At 53.9% G+C, this 20,016-nt stretch overlaps 1 protein-coding gene across 5 annotated transcripts; it reads right to left on the reverse strand.

The window, feature by feature from the left end:
* Positions 1 to 625: 625 nt before the first annotated feature.
* On the reverse strand, positions 626 to 15,498 carry PRPF39 (pre-mRNA processing factor 39). Of its 5 annotated transcripts, XM_079307845.1 has the most exons (15): positions 15,430 to 15,498; positions 11,893 to 12,248; positions 11,404 to 11,529; positions 10,897 to 11,006; positions 10,651 to 10,769; positions 9,762 to 9,929; positions 8,959 to 9,115; positions 7,972 to 8,079; positions 6,052 to 6,216; positions 5,618 to 5,744; positions 5,267 to 5,535; positions 4,547 to 4,731; positions 3,290 to 3,364; positions 1,930 to 2,050; positions 626 to 751 (listed from the first exon to the last, which is right to left on the reverse strand). In XM_079307845.1, the coding sequence occupies exons 4-15, from the start codon at positions 10,981 to 10,983 to the stop codon at positions 701 to 703; spliced, it is 1,632 nt and encodes a 543-aa protein (XP_079163971.1). In that variant the 5' UTR covers positions 10,984 to 11,006; positions 11,404 to 11,529; positions 11,893 to 12,248; positions 15,430 to 15,498; the 3' UTR covers positions 626 to 700. The 5 variants fall into 5 exon arrangements, with proteins under 5 accessions (XP_079163971.1, XP_079163970.1, XP_079163973.1 ...); XM_079307844.1 differs by lacking the exon at positions 10,897 to 11,006 and having other exon boundaries at positions 15,430 to 15,482; XM_079307847.1 differs by lacking the exons at positions 11,893 to 12,248; positions 15,430 to 15,498 and having other exon boundaries at positions 10,897 to 11,059; positions 11,404 to 11,521.
* Between the last annotated feature and the right edge of the window lie 4,518 nt (positions 15,499 to 20,016).

Here is a 20,016-nt window from a genome sequence, read left to right on the forward strand (position 1 = left end):
CCCACTGCCCTGAGCTGGCAGCAGCTGTGCCTGCACACATCCAGCTGTTCCAGCTGTTCAGGAGTCCACAGCTCCTCCTGTGAACACCACTCAGCTCAGGCATTGCTCTCCCTCCTGGCTCAGTGAGGCAGCCCAAGAAAGCTCAGAGCACTACTGAATTCCTTGCTTTTATTACAAAAATGGGAATGATCACTTTGATCAAAATGAAAAAAGTTTTGCTCACACCGTGTACATGAAAAACTCTAAATACAAAACTCATCCCAAACACAGCTTGTGCTTTTAAAAAAGAATGAAGGTGGTTTAATCCCTGCCCCTCCCACGCTGCAGCTCTGCCCAGGCCCCCGGGCCTGGAACAGCCTTGGCTCCAGCTCTGGGGCAAAACCAACCCAAACCCCACAGCTTCAGCCTCTCAATCATGGAATCGTGAGACCAACGAGAATTCTTCTGATACTCCATAAATTAGTGCAGGGAATTAAAAAATTTATGGTAAATGAGAATTGTACAGAGACCATTTATCAGTTACCAGCACACGAATCTTGCTTCACACATACCCGGTGAGCAGCAGCTCGGTTCACATGCAGAGGACCAAAAGCAGGTGGCACAACAGTTCCTTCACAGCCCAAAATTAGAAAAATATAATTTTTTTTTTAATTCCATCTTTGTTGAAACTGCAGCACAGTGAACTCCACTGCCTGGAGGATCAGGTTGTGTGGTAATACTGTCCGTAATTCCAGGCGTTCTGGTAGTTGTACTGGAAGCAAACACAGCAGCAGCATCAGCCAGGATGTCCCTGCTGCACAGGGGCAGCCCAGCCCAGCACAGCCCAGCTCAGCTCAGCTCAGCTCAGCTCAGCTCAGCTCAGCTCAGCTCAGCCCAGCTCAGCACAGCCCCCTGAGCCCAGCCCAGCCCAGCCCAGCCCAGCTCAGCTCAGCCCCCTGAGCCCAGTCCAGCCCAGCACAGCACAGACCCCTGAGCCCAGCCGAGCCCAGCCCAGCCCAGCTCAGCACAGACCCCTGAGCCCAGCCCAGCCCAGCCCAGCCCCCTGAGCTCCCCCAGCCCCCTCAGCCCAGCCCAGCTCAGCCCCCTGAGCCCAGCACAGCCCAGCTGAGCCCAGCCCAGCCCTCCAGGAATGCAGGAGCACAGTCCCATTCCCTCTGCAGAGCCGGGGAGGGGCAGGGCAGGCAGGGCTGTGCTGCCACAGGACAGATCCTCATCAGAGTCACAGAACCAAAATATCCCGAGCTGGGAGGGACCCTCGGGGATCATCCAGCCCCTGTCCCTGCCCAGCTCCCCCACCAATCCCACCCTGGCATCCCTGGTGTCCAAACTCTCCTGGGGCTCTGCAGCCTCGGGAATGTCACCATTCCCTGGGGAGCTGTTCCAGTGCTTGTCCCACCCTCTGGGGAAGAACCTTTCCCTGTTGTGCAGCTGACCCTCCCTGGCACAGCTCCAAGGCTGCCATTCCTGCAGTGCTCTGTGTGAAGCTCAGGGCATTTTTCCTGGCCTAGCACTGGCCAGCCTGTGCTGGATGAGCTTCTCCTACTGCCTGACTTGGGAAAGAATTCCCAGCTGGCTGCAGGCAATCCCAAAGCAGGGCTACCCAGGGTGTCCCTTGTACCACTGCCCTCCCAGCTCTGGGGGCTCTGCACAGTCTAAACACTTTTCATAAACCACTAAAGAACTTCCATGGATTTAAACGCATGGATGTGGCAGCAGGGACATGGGCCAGTGGTGGCCTTGGCAGTGCTGGCAGAGCAGCTGGGCTGGGTGGTGTCAGAGGGCATTTCCAACCTCAACAATCCCATTCCAAACTAAAATGCCTGGAGGAGGAGCCCCAGAGGACAAGCTGATGCTGTTGGTGCTGTGGAGCAGCCCAGGAGCAGCCCAGTGTCCCTGCCCAGGACAGAGCAGGCTGTCCCTCAGCCCTACCTGGTACCAGGCGTTGTAGTTGTAGGCGGCCTGGTTCACCTGCATGTCCCCGTCCATCAGCTGCGCCACCGCCAGCCCCCCCTCCTCTGTCAGCAGCTTCTTCTCATCCGGCTCCTCCGAGCTGCAGGGGCACACACAGCCTGCTGCAGCACTGGGACTGCTGGGACACAGCCTGCTGCAGCACTGGGACTGCTGGGACACAGCCTGCTGCAGCACTGGGACATGGGGACACAGCCTGCTGCAGCACTGGGACTGCTGGGACACAGCCTGCTGCAGCACTGGGACATGGGGACACAGCCTGCTGCAGCACTGGGACATGGGGACACAGCCTGCTGCAGCACTGGGACTGCTGGGACACAGCCTGCTGCAGCACTGGCACTGCTGGGACACAGCCTGCTGCAGCACTGGCACTGCTGGGACACAGCCTGCTGCAGCACTGGCACTGCTGGGACTGCTGGGACACAGCCTGCTGCAGCACTGGGACATGGGGACATGGGGACACTGCCTGGTGCAGCACCTGGGCGATGCTGGGCATGCCCTTGTGTGGGGAGAGCTGCTTCACCTTCAGCTGTGCCCAGCTGGGTGCCCTGGCCCAGCAGGCTGAGGGAACTGGGCTTAGGGAAGGACAGTTTGTGCTGTGCTTCAGAACAGGCTGGGCTTAAAGCTGCTGCCCAAACTGAGACAGCAAAGGCACGTTCCTGCTTAGAGACTGAGTTATTTTACCAGCATTGTTTGCCTCAACTCAACAACTCAAAAACTTATTTTCCAAAATGTTTCCATCCCTGGAAGTGTCTAAGGCTGGGATGGATGGAGCTCTGGAAGGTCATGGCAGGTCTTAGGGCTTTAAGGTCCCTTCCAAGGCAAACAGTTCTGTGACCATCCAAGGCAGCACAGCTCTATTCAATACCCACTTCAAAGGACTAAAGTGAAGTGACTCTATTGTCACAAACCCCTCCAGTGCCAGGCTGAAGCCCCTCAGAGGGAGCAGCCCAGCCCAGCCCAGCCCAGCCCAGCCCAGCCCAGCCCAGCCCAGCCCAGCCCAGCCCAGCCCAGCCCAGCCCAGCCCAGCCCAGCCCAGCCCAGCCCAGCCCAGCCCAGCCCAGCCCTGCCCTGCCCAGCCCAGCCCAGCCCAGCCCAGCCCAGCCCAGCCCAGCCCAGCCCAGCCCAGCCCAGCCCAGCCCAGCCCAGCCCAGCCCAGCCCAGCCCAGCCCAGCCCAGCCCAGCCCAGCCCAGCCCAGCCCAGCCCAGCCCAGCCCAGCCCAGCCCAGCCCAGCCCAGCCCAGCCCAGCCAGCCCAGCCCAGCCCAGCCCAGCCCTGCCCTGCCCAGCCCAGCCCAGCCCAGCCCAGCCCAGCCCCGTACCCGTTCTCCGCCCGCCGCTTCAGCGTCTCCTGCTCCTTCAGCAGCGCCTGGTGCTCGTCGTAGGCATCCAGCAGCCTGCAGGGACAGCACAGCACAGCCAGTCAGCCTGGCCAGGACTGCCAGCACCTCAGCAATGCCACTGCAAACTGAGCAGCATAGCAGCTGCAGTGCCATGGACTGCACTGAGGGAGCCACTATCAACAGGGGAAAGCCAGCTCGCCTCTATTCACAGCAGCTCCAGCTCCCAACCTGCTACCTTCCCTCACCACTTTCAGGCTCCTTTATAAAGTAGTTTTCTAGAAGTGATTTGATTCAGCTGCTCCTTCAGAGCCTGCTGCTGATGCCACCCCAGCAGTGGGAATCAATATTTAAACACTGGAAATTATTCCAGTCCCAAAGCAGCACCTACAGCCTTTGCCCATCCACAGGGAAGAACAATGTTATGTGGTTAATGCAGCACAGGAGAGTCCTGGCTAGAATTCCCACAAATACTGAAATACCCCCTCATCTGCAGCATCTCACAAAACCTGCAGCTTCTGGCACTGTGCTCTGGGTGAAAAGAATTCCTCGTACTCGTTCTGTGCTTTGGAATTATTTGGGAACTGCAAAATTCCTTGTGTTTGATTTGCCTCAAATCCCAAACTTGTACTGACTGGCTGCCATGCAGAGGCAGCAGAATTTAAGGACAGCTATTGTTAAAAACATACAAAGCAGAAAAACTGACTTGTCATTAATCCTTCCAGGTTTTTAGCTGCAAAATGTAAATAAAAACAATAGACAATTAAGAGGAAAAACATATTGTAGCACTGAATTTAAAACTTGCATTTCTGGTGTATCCTCCCACCTAAGTGGCCAGTTGTTCCAGTGCTGAACACTGGGAAATCCAAGCAGTGCAGATTTGGAAACAAGCAGCAGCTCCCAGGGAACAGAGCCCCAAAGGACAGCTGTGCCCACTCCCCTGGGGAGCACCTGCCTCCACAGGGCTGAGCAAGGGAAAGCACAGGAAAGCTGGCAGGCAGCAGAGCTCTGCTCACTCAGCTGCTGGCAACTCAGATAAAACGGGGCAATTATCTGAAAAGAGGTTCCTGTTTACAAATCTGCTCCTGTTGAACAGCAGCACATTGGTTTAGAAAAGCAGCTGCTCCTTACAAAGAGCTGATGGCACAAAGACAACAATTGTACAGATGCCACTGACCCCACCCTTTTCCCAGCTCTCTCAGTGACCCCAGTTTGGCCACTGGCCACAGGACATCTTACTTGTTCACATCAGACCCAAAATCTTCCAGGAATTCCACTTTTCTCTGTGAGAAGGTGATCCTCATTTTGATGGACAAGGCCCCATGGACAGCCTTGTCAAAGCAGCTCAGGATGTTCTCCTCGTTCTGCTTGAGGTCACCACTGTACTCCATCTCCAGCAGGTTCAGGTACAGTTTGGTATTTTCCTGTGCAAAACAGGCATTAGGAGGTGCACACCTGTCCCTCACAGCAGCTGTTTAACTCTGGCTGCTACACACCACAGTTCACCCCACAAACACACACAATGACAGGCAATAAAGGGATTTTCCTTCCCCCCAGGCTGGCTTGTTGCACAAACAGACCAGAAGTGACCAACACCACAAAGGCAGGTGCTGCACTTTGCTGGCAGCATCTGAGTGCCAGATATTCTTGTTCTGACACCAAACCACCAAGTACTGCCCACACCAACAACACTGAACACACTGAGAACATTTGGGATTCTAAAAACTTAAATAAAGGCGCAAAGCACATTGTGCTTTCTGATGGGAAAAGGTGCAAAATTCCAGACTCCCAAGCTGGGACCTTGGCAACATCAGTTTAGAGGGACTGTTGTCTCCATGCAGTAATGGGACATTACATCCAGTTACAACTCCTGTCATCACTGTTGCCATGTTTCACAAAATGCCTCAGAAAGAGAAAGACACCGGGGTTTGAGTAGGACAGCCGAGAGGGAACACATACTTTGTCCAGTTCTATGGCTTCTGACAGCACTTTTCTTGCCTTTGGCAGGTTTTTCTGCACTTTGAAGAGGTGCCTGGCTAGTTTGATGGCATAGAAGGAGGCCTCACTGATGGACTTGGCATTCCTGACAGCATCTTCCAGCAGCTGCTCGGCCTGCTCCATGTTGCCGTGCCGGCGCTCCAGGCTCACCCTGCGCAGGCGGATCATGGCCAGCCCCAGGATGCACTCCTCAAACGTCTTCAGGATCCTTCTGGCCTCATCTATGTTGCCTGCAACAGCAGGGAGATGCTTTAGGACGGGGCAGGTGGCAGAGGTGCCCCAGCAGAGCCCCCCTGGGTCAGGCTGCCTTACCCTGCTGCTCCTCGAAGGCTGCCCACAGCATGTGCACCATGGGCTTCTTGGGCAGGTGGATGGTGCAGGCCCTGCTGTACACGTGCCTCACGCCCTCGATGCTGTGGTTCTCCATGTATTTGGCATACTAGGGTTGGAAACAGAGCAGAGACCAGCCAGGTTAAAGCTTGTATTTGTCTCCAAGAACATGCCAGAACGATAAAATTCTTTTGTTTAAACCCATTCAGCACCTTTATGGAACCACTAGACTAGTTTCTGTAAGGAAGGACGTAGAGAGGCAACGCAGTTGGCAAATGCAGCAGTCAAATCTGGTTGCAAGCAGACCATCTCCTAATGCAACAGATATAGTTATAGATGAACAACGTTCCACAGGGTACAAGGGTTAGTCACCAGGTCAAGGTGTGCACCAGCAGAGCCTGAGCTGCCTCCCTTACCTTGATCCAGAAGTCCTCATAGAGGGCACATGAAATGACACATCTCTCAAAGAGGACCACGACTCGCTCGTGAGTGCCATTCTCTATCTCAAACTCTAAGTACTCTTTCCAGTTTTTCAGCTGAATTTTCTCCAGAGGTTTTACATGAAAGTAAGGCCTCTTGATCTGCAAGAGTCACAGGATGCAACTGGTGATTACAAACACACCACCAAGGGGGTCAAACAATCAACAGCCACACAACCAGAACTCAATTCCTGCCATTTCAGTGATCAGTGACACCTCCTCATCTACTGCATCCAGGCTTATCCAGCTGTGGATCAAGGGATTTACTGCACTGATATCCCAGGCTAGAAACCCCCTTTCCTAGGGAGCTTTTGGGTGCAGGTGTTTAGAGGTGCTGGGGGAGGCCCCACGGCAGCCCAGTGTCAGTGACATTATGGACACACTGGACATTGCCCACGTCATCCACACAAGTGAAGTGCTCACTGTGGGACACCCAGCCCACAAATTCAACTCAGAATTTGCCTGAGAATCATGACAAGGAAAGACAGAGCACTGAATGGACTTCCTGTCCAATATTTACATCAGTCTGGTTATAGCAAGACCACGAATTTAGCACCATCCTTTTGTTAATGATGGCACAAGAGGGCTGGGACAGAGCTCAGCACAGAAAATTAAACATTGCTCTGTTTAAATTGAGATTGCTTTGTCTGGCATCCTGCCAGAGATCCTTTGCTTTTGCTCACCACCTTTATTTGCATTTGATTGTCTCTCCTGTGCTACAATTTCCTCTCAGATCCAAACCCATACGGATGGGTGAAGAACTTACAGTAATTAAAGAGAATCCAATTCTTCAAAGCCACCTGAAATTTAAAGCCAATCCCTCCCTTCATGCTCCTCACTGATCCCTGGTGTGGAATCCAATACTTTGTGGCCCTTTTCCCAGCTCACAGCCCCATTCCTGCTGCAAACAGCTGTAAGCAGTGCCCAGCCCTGGGTGGGATCTGTGCCCCATCTCCCTGCTGTCCTTCACAGACACACTGAACTCTGCATGCCCAGCTCCTCCCAGCCCTTGGTGCTGCAGAGCTGACACTGCTGGGAACAAGAGCACACTGTGCCAAGGCACACTCAGCTTCCCTCACCCTTGCTGCCCAGTGCCCACAGTCCCAGTGTTCTCCCAAGTCCCTCAGACCTGCAGTTTAAGGCTGCCCAAGGCAGGAGTGTGGGACACTCGGGCTGCTCTGCTCCCTCCTGCCAGGGGGCACTGGCACAGAGCTCACTGCCCAGACCCCCCACCCTGCTGGGAGCTCCTGGGCTCTGCAGGACTGCCCAGGCCACCCAGAGCAGTCAATCACCCAACCCATCAGAGTCTCTGAAAATCTCTCCCAGCTGGCTAGCACAATGGACTCTTTAGAACAAGAAGTAAATTTAAAACAAGGACCACCTTTGCCAGGAAAATATAAAGACTGAGGATCAAAACCTCCTACTGTTTTTTTCGAATGGAATCCAACTTAACTCTACATCAAAAGCTGTATATCTGCAGTGATCAAATTATTAATTTAATTAATTATTTTTAATACATTATACATAGGAGGTCCAAAACAGAAGTTACCTGGTGAAGTGTGCAATGTTACAATACAAAAGCACAGGAATTCTGTTCTCCTCTGAGCACAGGCTTACCTTGGCAAGGGACTCCCCTCCATCCCCTCATGCACCACCCCAGGCCAGGAGCAGCACTAACTCTCAGGACTCACTGGCTTAGCAAACTTTACAGCACTGAACTGAGATCTTTACACCAGCAGGTGCCTCTTCACAAGAGAAAGGGCAGAGAAGTGAAAGTGTTGCAGCTTTGAGTCTGTGTTCAAGCCCCCAGCAGTGCACAGTTCCCAGTCCCAGCCCTGCCCCACAAACCCCACTCACCGCCTCCTCAAACGTCCACCTCTTACTGACTTCATGCTCGTTGTGGTTAAATATCTCCTGGTGGATCTCAATGATTCTGTGCCTCATGTTCTCTATCTCAGTGATTAGCTGCAACAGAAGGTTAGAAAATGGAACCCAGGCAGACATGGTGTGTTTGCAGCTGCTTTCTGTGCAGTGAGGTGCAGGACTCTCCCTGAGCAGCCAGGGAAGGGCTGGGACACTGCCTGATGCAGCCCTGGCCCTTTGGCACACACAGCTCTACTGCTTTTATCCTGTGCTAAAGCTGATTGGAGATTAAGGATGGATTTGGCTCCAAGTCAGCCCCAGTTTCAGTGTGTCTGTTTTCACCATCAGCAGTTCCTTTGGACAGCTCCAGGCTTTGCTAGGCCTGTAACAGTCTGAACCTGCCCAGGCCACTGCTGATGAGGAGCTTTCTTAGAACACAGATCCCAATCTGCTGACTTGGAATAATTGCTGCTTGTTCCTGAGGTTGTGTACATTGCTTCCTTCATTTTCTAACTCATTTCTGTAACACCTCTGCCAGCACTGCAAAGGGCTGTCCTGTTAGCACACAAGCCACAGGCACTGATGTGCAGGGGCTCTCTGGGCACAGCTCAGGTGGCTGCAGTGGAACCCCTGCCTCAGCCCCAGAGAAGGACAGGGGGCAGTGCCCACCCAGGCAGGTGCCCTGGTGGGGTCAGTGATCCCTCAGTGCTGCAGGGCACTGATGTGCAGGGGCTCTCTGGGCACAGCTCAGGTGGCTGCAGAGCAAGCCCACCCCAGTCCTAGGGAAGGAGAGGGGTGCCCACCCTGTGCAGGTGCCTTGGTGAGGTCAGTGATGTGCTCAGAGCTCTCTGGGCACAGCCCAGGCCCATCCCCAGCCCCGGGGTGTCACACCCTGCCCCAGGGTGCCCCGCCCCGCGGTGCCCCGCCCCATCCCAGGGTGCCACTCCCCGCCCCGCGGTGCCCCGCCCCGCCCCGCAGTACCTTGGCGGGGTCGGTGATGTCCTCGGTGCCGCAGGGCAGCTCCTCCCCCTCCTCGCCGCTGTGGCCGCTGGCCGCCGCCAGCTCCCGGCGCAGCTGCACAAACTGCTCCGTGGTCAGGAAGTCTCGGGGCAGGTTGTTCTGGATGTGCTCTTTGAACCTACAACACCACAGACAGGCACTGCAGAGGGGCAGCTTCATGCTGCACTGCTGCCCAAGGGGGCACAAGTGTAAATCCCAGGGTTCTGCTTTGCTCCATCCCTCCTGAGTGCTGCCAGCTCACACCACTCACGAGTGCCGCGTGGCAAAGGGCAGCACTGCAGGCTGGCACAACCCCTGCCATGGAGAAGACATGGCAAAGGACAAAATCAGGTATAAAGGAAACACTTTATTTCCCACACCAAGAGATCTGTGCAAGTTATGGGGAAGCCTGTGTGCAATTTAACTGAGGCTGCTGCCCAAGTCTCCCTACCCTGCAGAATTCCATTATGTAAAACTTAAGCAGGATTCTTTAGTCAGTTAAATTGGTGCTTCACCACACAGGGGCATTGTATTAAAGCCCAAAACTGCTCATCCTCATTTCTCAAAGTCATCCTCTCTTCTTCCCCACAGCTCAAAGGCCTGTCCTTATTCCACAACAAAACCTCTGCATTTACCTAAACCCAAACTCCTCAAATGTGCATCAGTACTTTAAAACAATCAGTCCAACTGCCTGAGCACATAAGTAAATAACCACCTAACAGTGTTCCAAGCTCCTGTGCTGAGTACCTCCCTCTCCCATGGCACTAAGTGCTGTTTCCCTTTACCTCTGGAAGTGGTGGCTGTAGAGCTGGGTTGGGATTCCCAGGATGCGGTCATAGATGGATGTCACTTCCCTCAGGTTTCCCTGGTCATTTTCCCAGTTTATATACATTTCCCAGAGTCTGTCAGAACGGAAATCTGTCCCAGCAGCCAGCACTGCATGTTCATAGGCCCTGGAACAGGAAAGTGTTTTACACTGGTTTCTGGATGCCAGGACAGAACAAGGAAGGAAAGTCTGGCTCATATTAAAGGTTATGAGCACCCTCATTTATTCAAAGATAGACTCATTTTAATTATTGACATTCTTCAAAGTGTTTTCCAGCTATCTGCAACAAGGTGTCTAAAGACTGTGAAAACTGACACTCATTTCCTTCCTCCAGCACCTCCACAACAGAACAAATAAAAGCAACAGCAAAAGCCACTGGCAGGAACACAAAATATTATGAAAATACACAACTCTTTACCACTTTTGTCTTGTACAGACTCCAAACCTACCAGTGCAGGAGTGTAACACCCAAAAGCTGTGCAGCAATTCTGCAGCTTGATTCAGATTCAATTCAGTTCCTGAAGCCTTCTGATCAAACTCTAGTCCAACCCTTTAACCAGGTCCACTGCAAGCCACAGTGAGCAGACACATCCAAGGAATTAAATTCCAAGATTTCAAATGCTGCACTGAGTATTTCTTAACATCCAGTCTGAAGCTCTCAAGCCACAGCTTTTGCCCCTTGTACCACACTGTGCTGTCTCCCAGTTTTTACAGAATTTGGCTCCATCATCTCTTACTTTAAAAATCCTTCAAGTGACACCAGGTTGTTATGAATTTGCCCTTTGTGTTAGAACCACAATAACCTGATGCCAGTGGTGTGTAGGGATACCAGGCTGCTCCCAACTCACCCCCGGATGGTACTGTTAGTTTCAGGATCAGCAGGGTCCAAGGTCTCCTTTAGGAAGTTTATATAATGTATCCAAAGATCAACACTAAGAGGAATTGCCTGAAGCCCTCGGCGATAGACCTATGAAGAGAACATGAACTGTACTTCAAATCCTTAATGGGGTCCTAAGAGAGAGGCAACACTGTGTTATCCGGTGAACCTTAGAAATACTAATTACTGGAATTTTGTTTAAATAATCTACCATTACCATTCGGGTGGAGGTTGGATAGAACATGGCAATGTTCTGATCTCCACGTGCAGAGTCTTGATCTTCAAAGCGCAGCGGTCCCTGCATTCTGACCAGGTTGTGTGGGCAGGCTTTGGGGTACAGACCATAGGGCACAGACCCATTAGAGCATCATTGACAGCGTCTGACCAAAAATGCAATAAGATGGAGCAATTGTGACCAGCAAACCAACTATATTGCTTTGAAAATGAGTAATAAATGGAAGTGACAGAAAAGCCCTGCCCTACTTGTTAAGCTGCAGTGTAATACAGAGGCTTGCACTGCAAAGCTTGACAAACTGTAGAGGTTTAACGCACCTGCCAACAAAGAGAGAGAACATTAGCTCCAAATGCCACAGCTGTGACACGTGCAAACACGTCCCTCGAGCCCTGGCCGTGCAGGGCAGGCACTGGCAGCCCAATGACTCGCAGTGGGACAGTCATTGTGGCTCTGGGACTGGTGGCAGTGCTGGCCCCGGGCCCTACGTACCTCGTCTGACTGCTTGATGTTGTCGTGGCGCTTCTCCAGGTCCGCGTACTTCTTCCAGTAGCCGTAGCAGTAGGGGTAGTGTGAGAAAAACCTGTCAAAGGCCTTCCTGGCTGCTGGCAAGTGGTTCTGTGGGAAACAGAGCCAGCACACTCAGTGCTTCCCCAGGAACAACTTCTGGTTATTCTAAATACAACATCAACGCTGTGTTAGAAATGCCTGGTGTTATTTTGGCATTGACAACCCGGGCTACTGGAAGGTGTCCCTGCACATGGCAGGGAGTGGAAATGGATGAGCTTTTTAAGGTCACCTCCAACCCAAACCATCCTGGCATTTTATGATTAAATGACAACAGTGGCAAGGACAGCTGCCTTAAATCAGCATCTGTGACAGCCCGGTGTCCATTCTACATTTGCCATTGGAATTCCATGACTTTGGTGCTGTTTGTTAATTGATTTCAGGGAGGCTGAGGAGAAAGGGGCAGGTACTGACCTCCTGCTCCACGTACTGCAGCAGATAAACCCATCCTGTGAAATCCTGGGGATTGTCCTCTACTACTTTCCAGAACTTGTCAAAGTCGGGAGGGAAGTCAGCCTCGCTATCGGTGGTCTGCAGGCTCTCAATGTTTGGGATCTCGCTCTCCTGCGTGCTGTCCTGGTGCAGCTCGGGGGAGCTGTCTGGGGACTGCTCCATCTCGGTGACACTCATGATCTCGGTGCTGAAGTCCATGTGCTGCTCGTGGGGCGCGCTCTGGGCGCCGGGCCCCTGGCTGCCCGCCGCGGGCTGCTCCTCCTGCGCGCCCTCCATGGCGCCGCCGCGTCCTGCGGGACACGGCTCTCAGCTGGGCACTGCCTGCCCCAGCCACTGCCCACCCCTGCAGCCACCCCTGCAGCCCACCAGCCCTGGCTGCCTCTGCCCCTCCCTCAGCTCCTTCAGCACAGCAAATGCTAGCTGCGCTCCTGCAGTTTCACATCTGCACATACCAAGCATTGTGGGTTCCTAAAACACCAGCACAGGCAGCTACCGAGGTATGAAAGTGAATCGTTACAGTTTTCTTGTAGCAGCCCAGTGCAGGATTATTCCAAATAAAGAATTATGTTCAAATTCCATAGAACATATCAGGTCCAAGTTACTCCAGCAGTATCAAGGCCACCCTGGACCCATGTCCACAAATTCATTCAATTTTCCTACTTCATACAAGCCATTAAACTATTTGTGAGATAAACGGGTGTTAAAAGGTGCCCTCAACATCAGGCTAAAGCAGACAAGAATTACTGCCAGCACCAACTCAGTCCCCATTAGGGATGTCCAAAAACACCCAGCAGCACCAGAGGGTCACAGAAATGCTCTGGCTGGCCCTGACCTGCAGCCCCTCACTCCCACCTAAACCAGGTACTTCCTCCTGGCCCTTGGGACAGGCTCCTGCTTCCCCCTGGGACAGGCTCCTGCTTCCCCCTGGGACAGGCTCCTGCTTCCCCCTGGGACAGGCTCCTGCTTCCCCCTGGCCCCTGGGACAGGCTCCTGCTTCCCCCTGGCCCTTGGGACAGGCTCCTGCTTCCCCCTGGGACAGACTCCTGCTTCCTCCCACTCTTCCTTTGATGTCCCTGCCAAGAGCCACAGCCTGGCCCTGCCCTGCTGTGCCAGTGCCAGGCCAGCCTGACCTGGCTGGGTGCCACCCAGCCTTCCCTCCTGGAGCTGGGGCACTGAGCTGAGCCTTCTCCATGCCCCTGACAGCTCAGGGATCCCAGGGAATACCTCCTGCAGGACACAACAGCTGCCAGCTGTGAGTCCAGCTGGGATGAAGGGCAGTGTTGGACTGTCATCCTCACACCTGCACTCTTGGCTCCTCCTCCTCGGAGCAGGTGGCAAATGCATTTGGGATTTAAAAACCAAGCAGAAGTCCCCACCCCAGAACCCTCCAGAGTTCCTTCACTGAAAGCCTGAAGAGACAGCACCCAAATCACTGCTTGCACTCCAACAAGGACATGGATAGGACACCACTACATACTGGGGTGAAGTTCTTGCCAGAAGGAAAAATCTCTCTCCCTTATCTTCAGCAGCTTCAACTCCTGAGATAACAGTTCATGTTTTCCCAGGAGCTCACCAAGCCAAGGAACTTTGGTACAATGTTCAAGAGTCCATGTGGCCTACCCTGCAAGTTTTCTAATAACTGTTTTTAAAAGTATTTCTGTTCTCTATCATTAGGCAGCCACAGGCTTGGAGCAGCCTGGGGTAGTGAATGGTGTCCCTGCTCACGGCAAGGGTGAAACTGGATGGGCTTTGAAGTGTCTTCCAACCCAAACCATTCCAGGACTGTGATTTTGAGAAAAACCATCATTTGTAACATTAAGTTGTACATTAAGTATCAAAGAGTATCACTGTGCCTTTGCCAGTGCAACAGGCAGAGATCTGGATCACTCCAAGGCCGCTGCACTTCACAGGGTACCTCAAGGAGGTCCCAAAATCGAGGGGCAAAGGAGGGAGTGACACAAACTGCAGCCCCAGCACTAGATGAAAGTAGCTTAAAGGCTATTTACAGCTCTAAAGTTTGATGTAACAGTGACAGAGGTAATTAGTGATGGGATGAGAGGAAATGGCTTCAAGTTGCACCAGGATATTGTGTTGGATATTGGGGAAATTCCTCCATGGAAAGGGTTCCCCAGCCCTGGCACAGCTGCCCAGGGCAGGCTGCAGCCCCCATCCCTGCAGGGATTTCAATCCTTGTGGATGTGGCACTTGGGGACATGGGCAGTGTGGCCTTGGCTGTGAGGGAGAATAGTTGGAGTTAATGATCAGCCTTAAGGCTTCCATGGATTCTATCATAGTCAGAAATGCAGTAACACAACCTAAACTCATCCTGATGTTTAACAGATGTTTTCTCCCTCTAGCTGATTCAGAAGATAAATTCCATCTTAAAAAAGCCAGCCCTCCAAATACAGCCTTCTTCAGATTAGGAGGGAAAAAAGGATGAGGGAGAAAATGTACGGATTGGCACACAAGGTCTGAGCTGCACACGTGGCTCCAAACTGAAACCAAGTCTGTCTGACAGCTCTTCCTGCCAAACACCTCAATCTGACCCCTGGCACATCCCAAAATCTGACAGCAATCCGTGGTTTCAACCAGCCAGTGCAACAGGCCATGTCCTGGCCATGAAAGCCCAGGGGTGGGCATGGGGCTGGGGCACACCAGAGAGACTTAATTCCGGGGTTTTCACCTTAATTCCGGGGTTTTCACCTTAATTCCAAAGGGTTTGACATCACGCAGGCCACACAAATGAATCAGAGTATCGGTCAGCTACACGCAGGCTGGTATTAAATCATTGATGCCACCATGTATTATTCAGCCTGTTAGCAGCAGAAGACGGCCCAACACAAAAGTGCCGCTCCTAATAAACGTGAAAGGACTAATGGCAAACAAGCAGGAGGGCAGGAAGGCGGAGGCTGATGTGCGCTCTGCCCGGAACGCGCCGCTCACAGCCCTGCCGAGGAAGGGAAGGCAGCACCCGGGGCAGGGCCGGCTGTGCGGGATTAGCTCTGAACCACGGAATGCGGTGCTGGAAAAGCCCTTCGAGGCCAATCGAGTCCCAGCTGCGGCCGATCCCCAGCTCCGGGTGCCACGTCCAGGCCTCCCCCGGGCACGGCCGGCACGGGCGCTCCCCGCCTGGCCGGGCTGAGCCGGGCCGCACGGGCTGCGGCCGCTCCCTCTCGCCCGAGCGATAACGTCACCGACCGCCAGGCGCCCAGCGGCTCCGCGCGGGCCGTTACTCGCCGCGGCCGTTCAACGCAGAAAATGGGGACAGCGGGATCCGCCCCCACGGCCGAGCGCACCGCTCGGGCACAGCCGAGGCCCGCCAGCGGCCGCGGGAGGCGACGCGGCCGACACGGCGCTCGGAGCGCCCCGCGCGCGGCCCAGCCCGGCTCCCGCTCGCCTCGGCCCCCCGGCCCGGCTGTCCCTCGGCCCGGCCGCTATCGGAGCGCCCCGCTCTGCCCCCTTGGCCCTGCGCCGCCGCCCCCTCGCCCCCGCCGGTACCTGCCGGAGCCGCCACAGCCGCCGCCGCCTCGCCCGGGCCTCACGCACCGCGCACGCGCACTGCGCCCCGCGCGCGCACCGCCCCTGCGCCTGCGCCCGGGCCGCCCCGAGCGCCCGCCCCTTCCCGCCAAATGGCGCGGGGGCCTGAGGGGACGGCGGAGCCTGGGGCGGGAATAAATCAGTACAGCCCGGGAAAGGGAATAAAATAAATATAGCCCGGGAAAGGGAATAAAATCAATACAGCCCGGGAAAGGGAATACAATAAATATAGCCCGGGAAAGGGAATAAAATAAATATAGCCCGGGAAAGGGAATACAATAAATATAGCCCGGGAAAGGGAATAAAATCAATACAGCCCGGGAAAGGGAATAAAATAAATATAGCCCGGGAAAGGGAATACAATCAATACAGCCCGGGAAAGGGAATACAATAAATATAGCCCGGGAAAGGGAATAAAATAAATATAGCCCGGGAAAGGGAATAAAATCAATACAGCCCGGGAAAGGGAATAAAATAAATATAGCCCGGGAAAGGGAATACAATAAATACGGCCCGGGAAAGGGAATATGTACAGCTCAGTAAAGGGGATAAAATAAATACAGCCCGGTGTGGAAACATCCTTGAATCGTTTGGGATGGCAGACACTTCATAGATCACCCAATCCTCAGCGCTCAACCCGCTGAACCACCGACTGCACCCCAGGGATGGGGATCCAACCCTCCCTGGGCACTGCCAGTCCCTGAGCTCCCTTCCCATGGGGAAATTGCTGCTGGTTCCACCCTGAGCCTGCCCTGGCCCAGCCTGAGGCCGTTCCCTCTCCTCCTGTCCCTGTTCCTGCAGCAGAGCCTGACCTGGGGCTGTGCCCTCCTGCCAGGGACTTGTGCAGAGCCACAGGGGCCCTGAGCCCCCTTTGCTCCAGCCTGAGCCCCTGCCCAGCTCCTCAGGGATCCTCCAGCCCCTGCCCAGCTCTTCAGGGATCCTCCAGCCCCTGCCCAGCTCCTCAGGGATCCTCCAGCCCCTGCCCAGCTCCTCAGGGATCCTCCAGCCCCTGCCCAGCTCCTCAGGGATCCTCCAGCCCCTGCCCAGCTCCTCAGGGATCCTCCAGCCCCTGCCCAGCTCCTCAGGGATCCTCCAGCCCCTGCCCAGCCCCATTCCCTTCCCTGGACACGCTCCAGTCCCTCCTCGTGCCAGCACAGGGGCACAGTCACTGCCCTGCTCCTGCCACACTGTTCCTGCTCCGCCTTGGCACACCTGGGCTCATGTTCAGCCACTGCCACCAGGTTCCTTTGAGCAGAGCAGCTCTCAAGCCATTCCTCCCCCCACCTTTGCAGAAATACACCCCTGTACAGAAATAAATCCCTTTATTTATATATCCCATTGTCCAATATGTCTCGAGCCCGTCACTGGGGAAGGAGTCATTCTCCCCACTGCTCAACCCTGAGACAACAAATACTGCACCACTGCCTGTGGAGGTACAAAAATACATGTTTTTCACCAAGAGCACTGCATCACCGTGTCCAGGATTCCCTTCCACTTTTCCAGCTGAAGCACAGTGCTGATGTCACCGTGTGGTTCTTCATGAGCAATCCAGGGACAGATCCTGGGCTGGAGCCTCTGCAGGGAAGCACAGATGGGCTGGAGCAGCTCCTCCATGGCAGTGCTGGTGACAGTGAGGGGAGCCAGCCCTGCACGGCCCAGCACGGCCCAGTTCAGTGCTCAGGCTGGCCCAGCATGGCCCAGTTCAGTGCTCAGGCTCTCCCAGCCCGGCCCAGTTCAGCTCCCAGGCTGGCCCAGCACGGCCCAGTTCAGTGCTCAGGCTGGCCCAGCACGGCCCAGTTCAGCTCCCAGGCTGGCCCAGCACAGCCCAGTTCAGTGCTCAGGCTGTCCCAGCATGGCCCAGTTCAGCTCCCAGGCTCTCCCAGCATGGCCCAGTTCAGTGCTCAGGCTGGCCCAGCATGGCCCAGTTCAGCTCCCAGGCTGGCCCAGCATGGCCCAGTTCAGCTCCCAGATTGGCCCAGCATGGCCCAGTTCAGTGCTCAGGCTGGCCCAGCATGGCCCAGTTCAGCTCCCAGGCTGGCCCAGCACGGCCCAGTTCAGTGCTCAGGCTCTCCCAGCACAGCCCAGTTCAGCTCCCAGGCTCTCCCAGCATGGCCCAGTTCAGCTCCCAGGCTCTCCCAGCATGGTCCAGTTCAGTGCTCAGGCTGGCCCAGCATGGCCCAGTTCAGTGCTCAGGCTCTCCCAGCACAGCCCAGTTCAGCTCCCAGGCTGGCCCAGCATGGCCCAGTTCAGTGCTCAGGCTCTCCCAGCATGGCCCAGTTCAGCTCCCAGGCTCTCCCAGCATGGCCCAGTTCAGTGCTCAGGCTGGCCCAGCACGGCCCAGTTCAGCTCCCAGACTGGCCCAGCATGGCCCAGTTCAGCTCCCAGGCTCTCCCAGCATGGCCCAGTTCAGCTCCCAGGCTGGCCCAGCATGGCCCAGTTCAGTGCTCAGGCTCTCCCAGCACGGCCCAGTTCAGTGCTCAGGCTGGCCCAGCATGGCCCAGTTCAGCTCCCAGGCTGGCCCAGCATGGCCCAGTTCAGTGCTCAGGCTCTCCCAGCACAGCCCAGTTCAGCTCCCAGGCTCTCCCAGCATGGCCCAGTTCAGCTCCCAGGCTCTCCCAGCATGGCCCAGTTCAGCTCCCAGGCTGGCCCAGCATGGCCCAGTTCAGCTCCCAGACTGGCCCAGCACGGCCCAGTTCAGCTCCCAGGCTCTCCCAGCATGGCCCAGTTCAGTGCTCAGGCTCTCCCAGCATGGCCCAGTTCAGCTCCCAGGCTGGCCCAGCATGGCCCAGTTCAGCTCCCAGGCTCTCCCAGCATGGCCCAGTTCAGTGCTCAGGCTCTCCTAGCACAGCCCAGTTCAGCTCCCAGGCTGGCCCAGCATGGCCCAGTTCAGCTCCCAGACTGGCCCAGCATGGCCCAGTTCAGTGCTCAGGCTCTCCCAGCACAGCCCAGTTCAGCTCCCAGGCTCTCCCAGCACGGCCCAGTTCAGCTCCCAGCTCTGCCAGGAGAAAACACTTCAGTTACAGTGTAAATGGGATCCCTGCCTCTGACAGCATACAGCCCCGGGACCAGCTCTGCAATAAAATATTCATTTCAGTTACAATTGCCATGGGATCCCCAGTTTTGAGAGGCATAGAGCTCCAGCACCAGCACTGCAATAAAACATCCCTTTTGATTAAAATTTAGATTTTTGAGAGGAGTACAGCTCCAGCACCAGCTCTGCAAGGCAGCAAGCAGGGGTCAGGATAAAATGTTCATTTAAATTACAATGTCACAATTTCAGTGTGATCTCTGCCTTTCAGAGGGGTTTAAAAGCACTCAAATCATCTCCTCAAACTGCTGCTGTACACAAGATTTTGCTGTTGCAACATCATCAGCTCCCCATAAAAAATTACCAGATTTTCCCACAACCACTCCTTTTATCCTCTCCCAGGAGTTTACACAGTTACACCACTGCTACTGATAATTACACTTTTACATTAACCTAAAAAGACTAAAAGAAATGAAAAGGATTTTAGATTGGGGTTTTTTCAGTTAGGATTATCTCTTTATTTCTCACAGTGTAAGGTCTGGTATTTCTAATTTCCCTTCTATCTCATAAATAAGCAGTAGATATTTAAGAAAAAATCAGCCTTGTACTGTAAATATAGAATCAGAATGATGGAATATCCTGAGCTAGAGAAGGACTCACAAGAATCACAAGTCCAACTCCTGGCCCTGCACATATATAAAGAACATGTATAGAAAAATAAATATATATGTTTATAGGATGAAGCATTTTCCTTACTTGGACAATTAAAGCACAGAATCATTTTGGCTGGAACAGATCCTCAAGCATGAATTCAGTGTTTCATTAGTCAATGTTTTCCTCTCTGCCAGAACAGCCTCTTCTGATATATAATACAAACCACTCCACAAATCCCAGCAAGAGAGGGACTGTTCAAAGGCTGTTTAACACCCTCAGAAAGCATAAATACAGGGATATTTCAAGAACAGCCTGCCCTCTGTGTTACTGAGTCCCATTTCACACAGAACTGCTCTGAAAACGAGCCAAGGAAAGGTTTGGTTCGAGCATGTGTCCCATAAAGACATTCCTTGTTCATTTAAAAGGCAAATCCAGCCTTCCTCAGGAATTCCTGGCTGGGCTGGAGTTCCCAGGTTTGCTGTGCTGCCCCTGGATCCCTGGCAGTGCCCAAGGCCAGGCTGGACAGTGGGACAGGGGAGTGTCCCTGCCAGGGCAGGGGGACACTGGGGGGATTGAAGGTCCCAGTCCAGTCTGGATTCCTGGCAAGAGCACGAGGGGATGAGCACTGGGAGAGAGAATACAATGCCATGTTAAAATTATTACATGCTTAAGGGATTTATAAATGTTAATCCTTAAGATATTTAAATATATGAGGTATTTAAATGTAAATTAAATACTTAATATGTTTGTAAGTATTTATAAATTCCAGGTATTTATGGATCTTCCATTTGGCTATATAATACTAATACTAATATTAATACTAACTCCTTGTTCTGTCAGCAATAGCTCTGATTTCCATTCAAGAG

This window comes from Erithacus rubecula (genome assembly GCF_903797595.1).
Source record: "Erithacus rubecula genome assembly, chromosome: 6".
NCBI classification, from domain to species: domain Eukaryota; kingdom Metazoa; phylum Chordata; class Aves; order Passeriformes; family Muscicapidae; genus Erithacus; species Erithacus rubecula.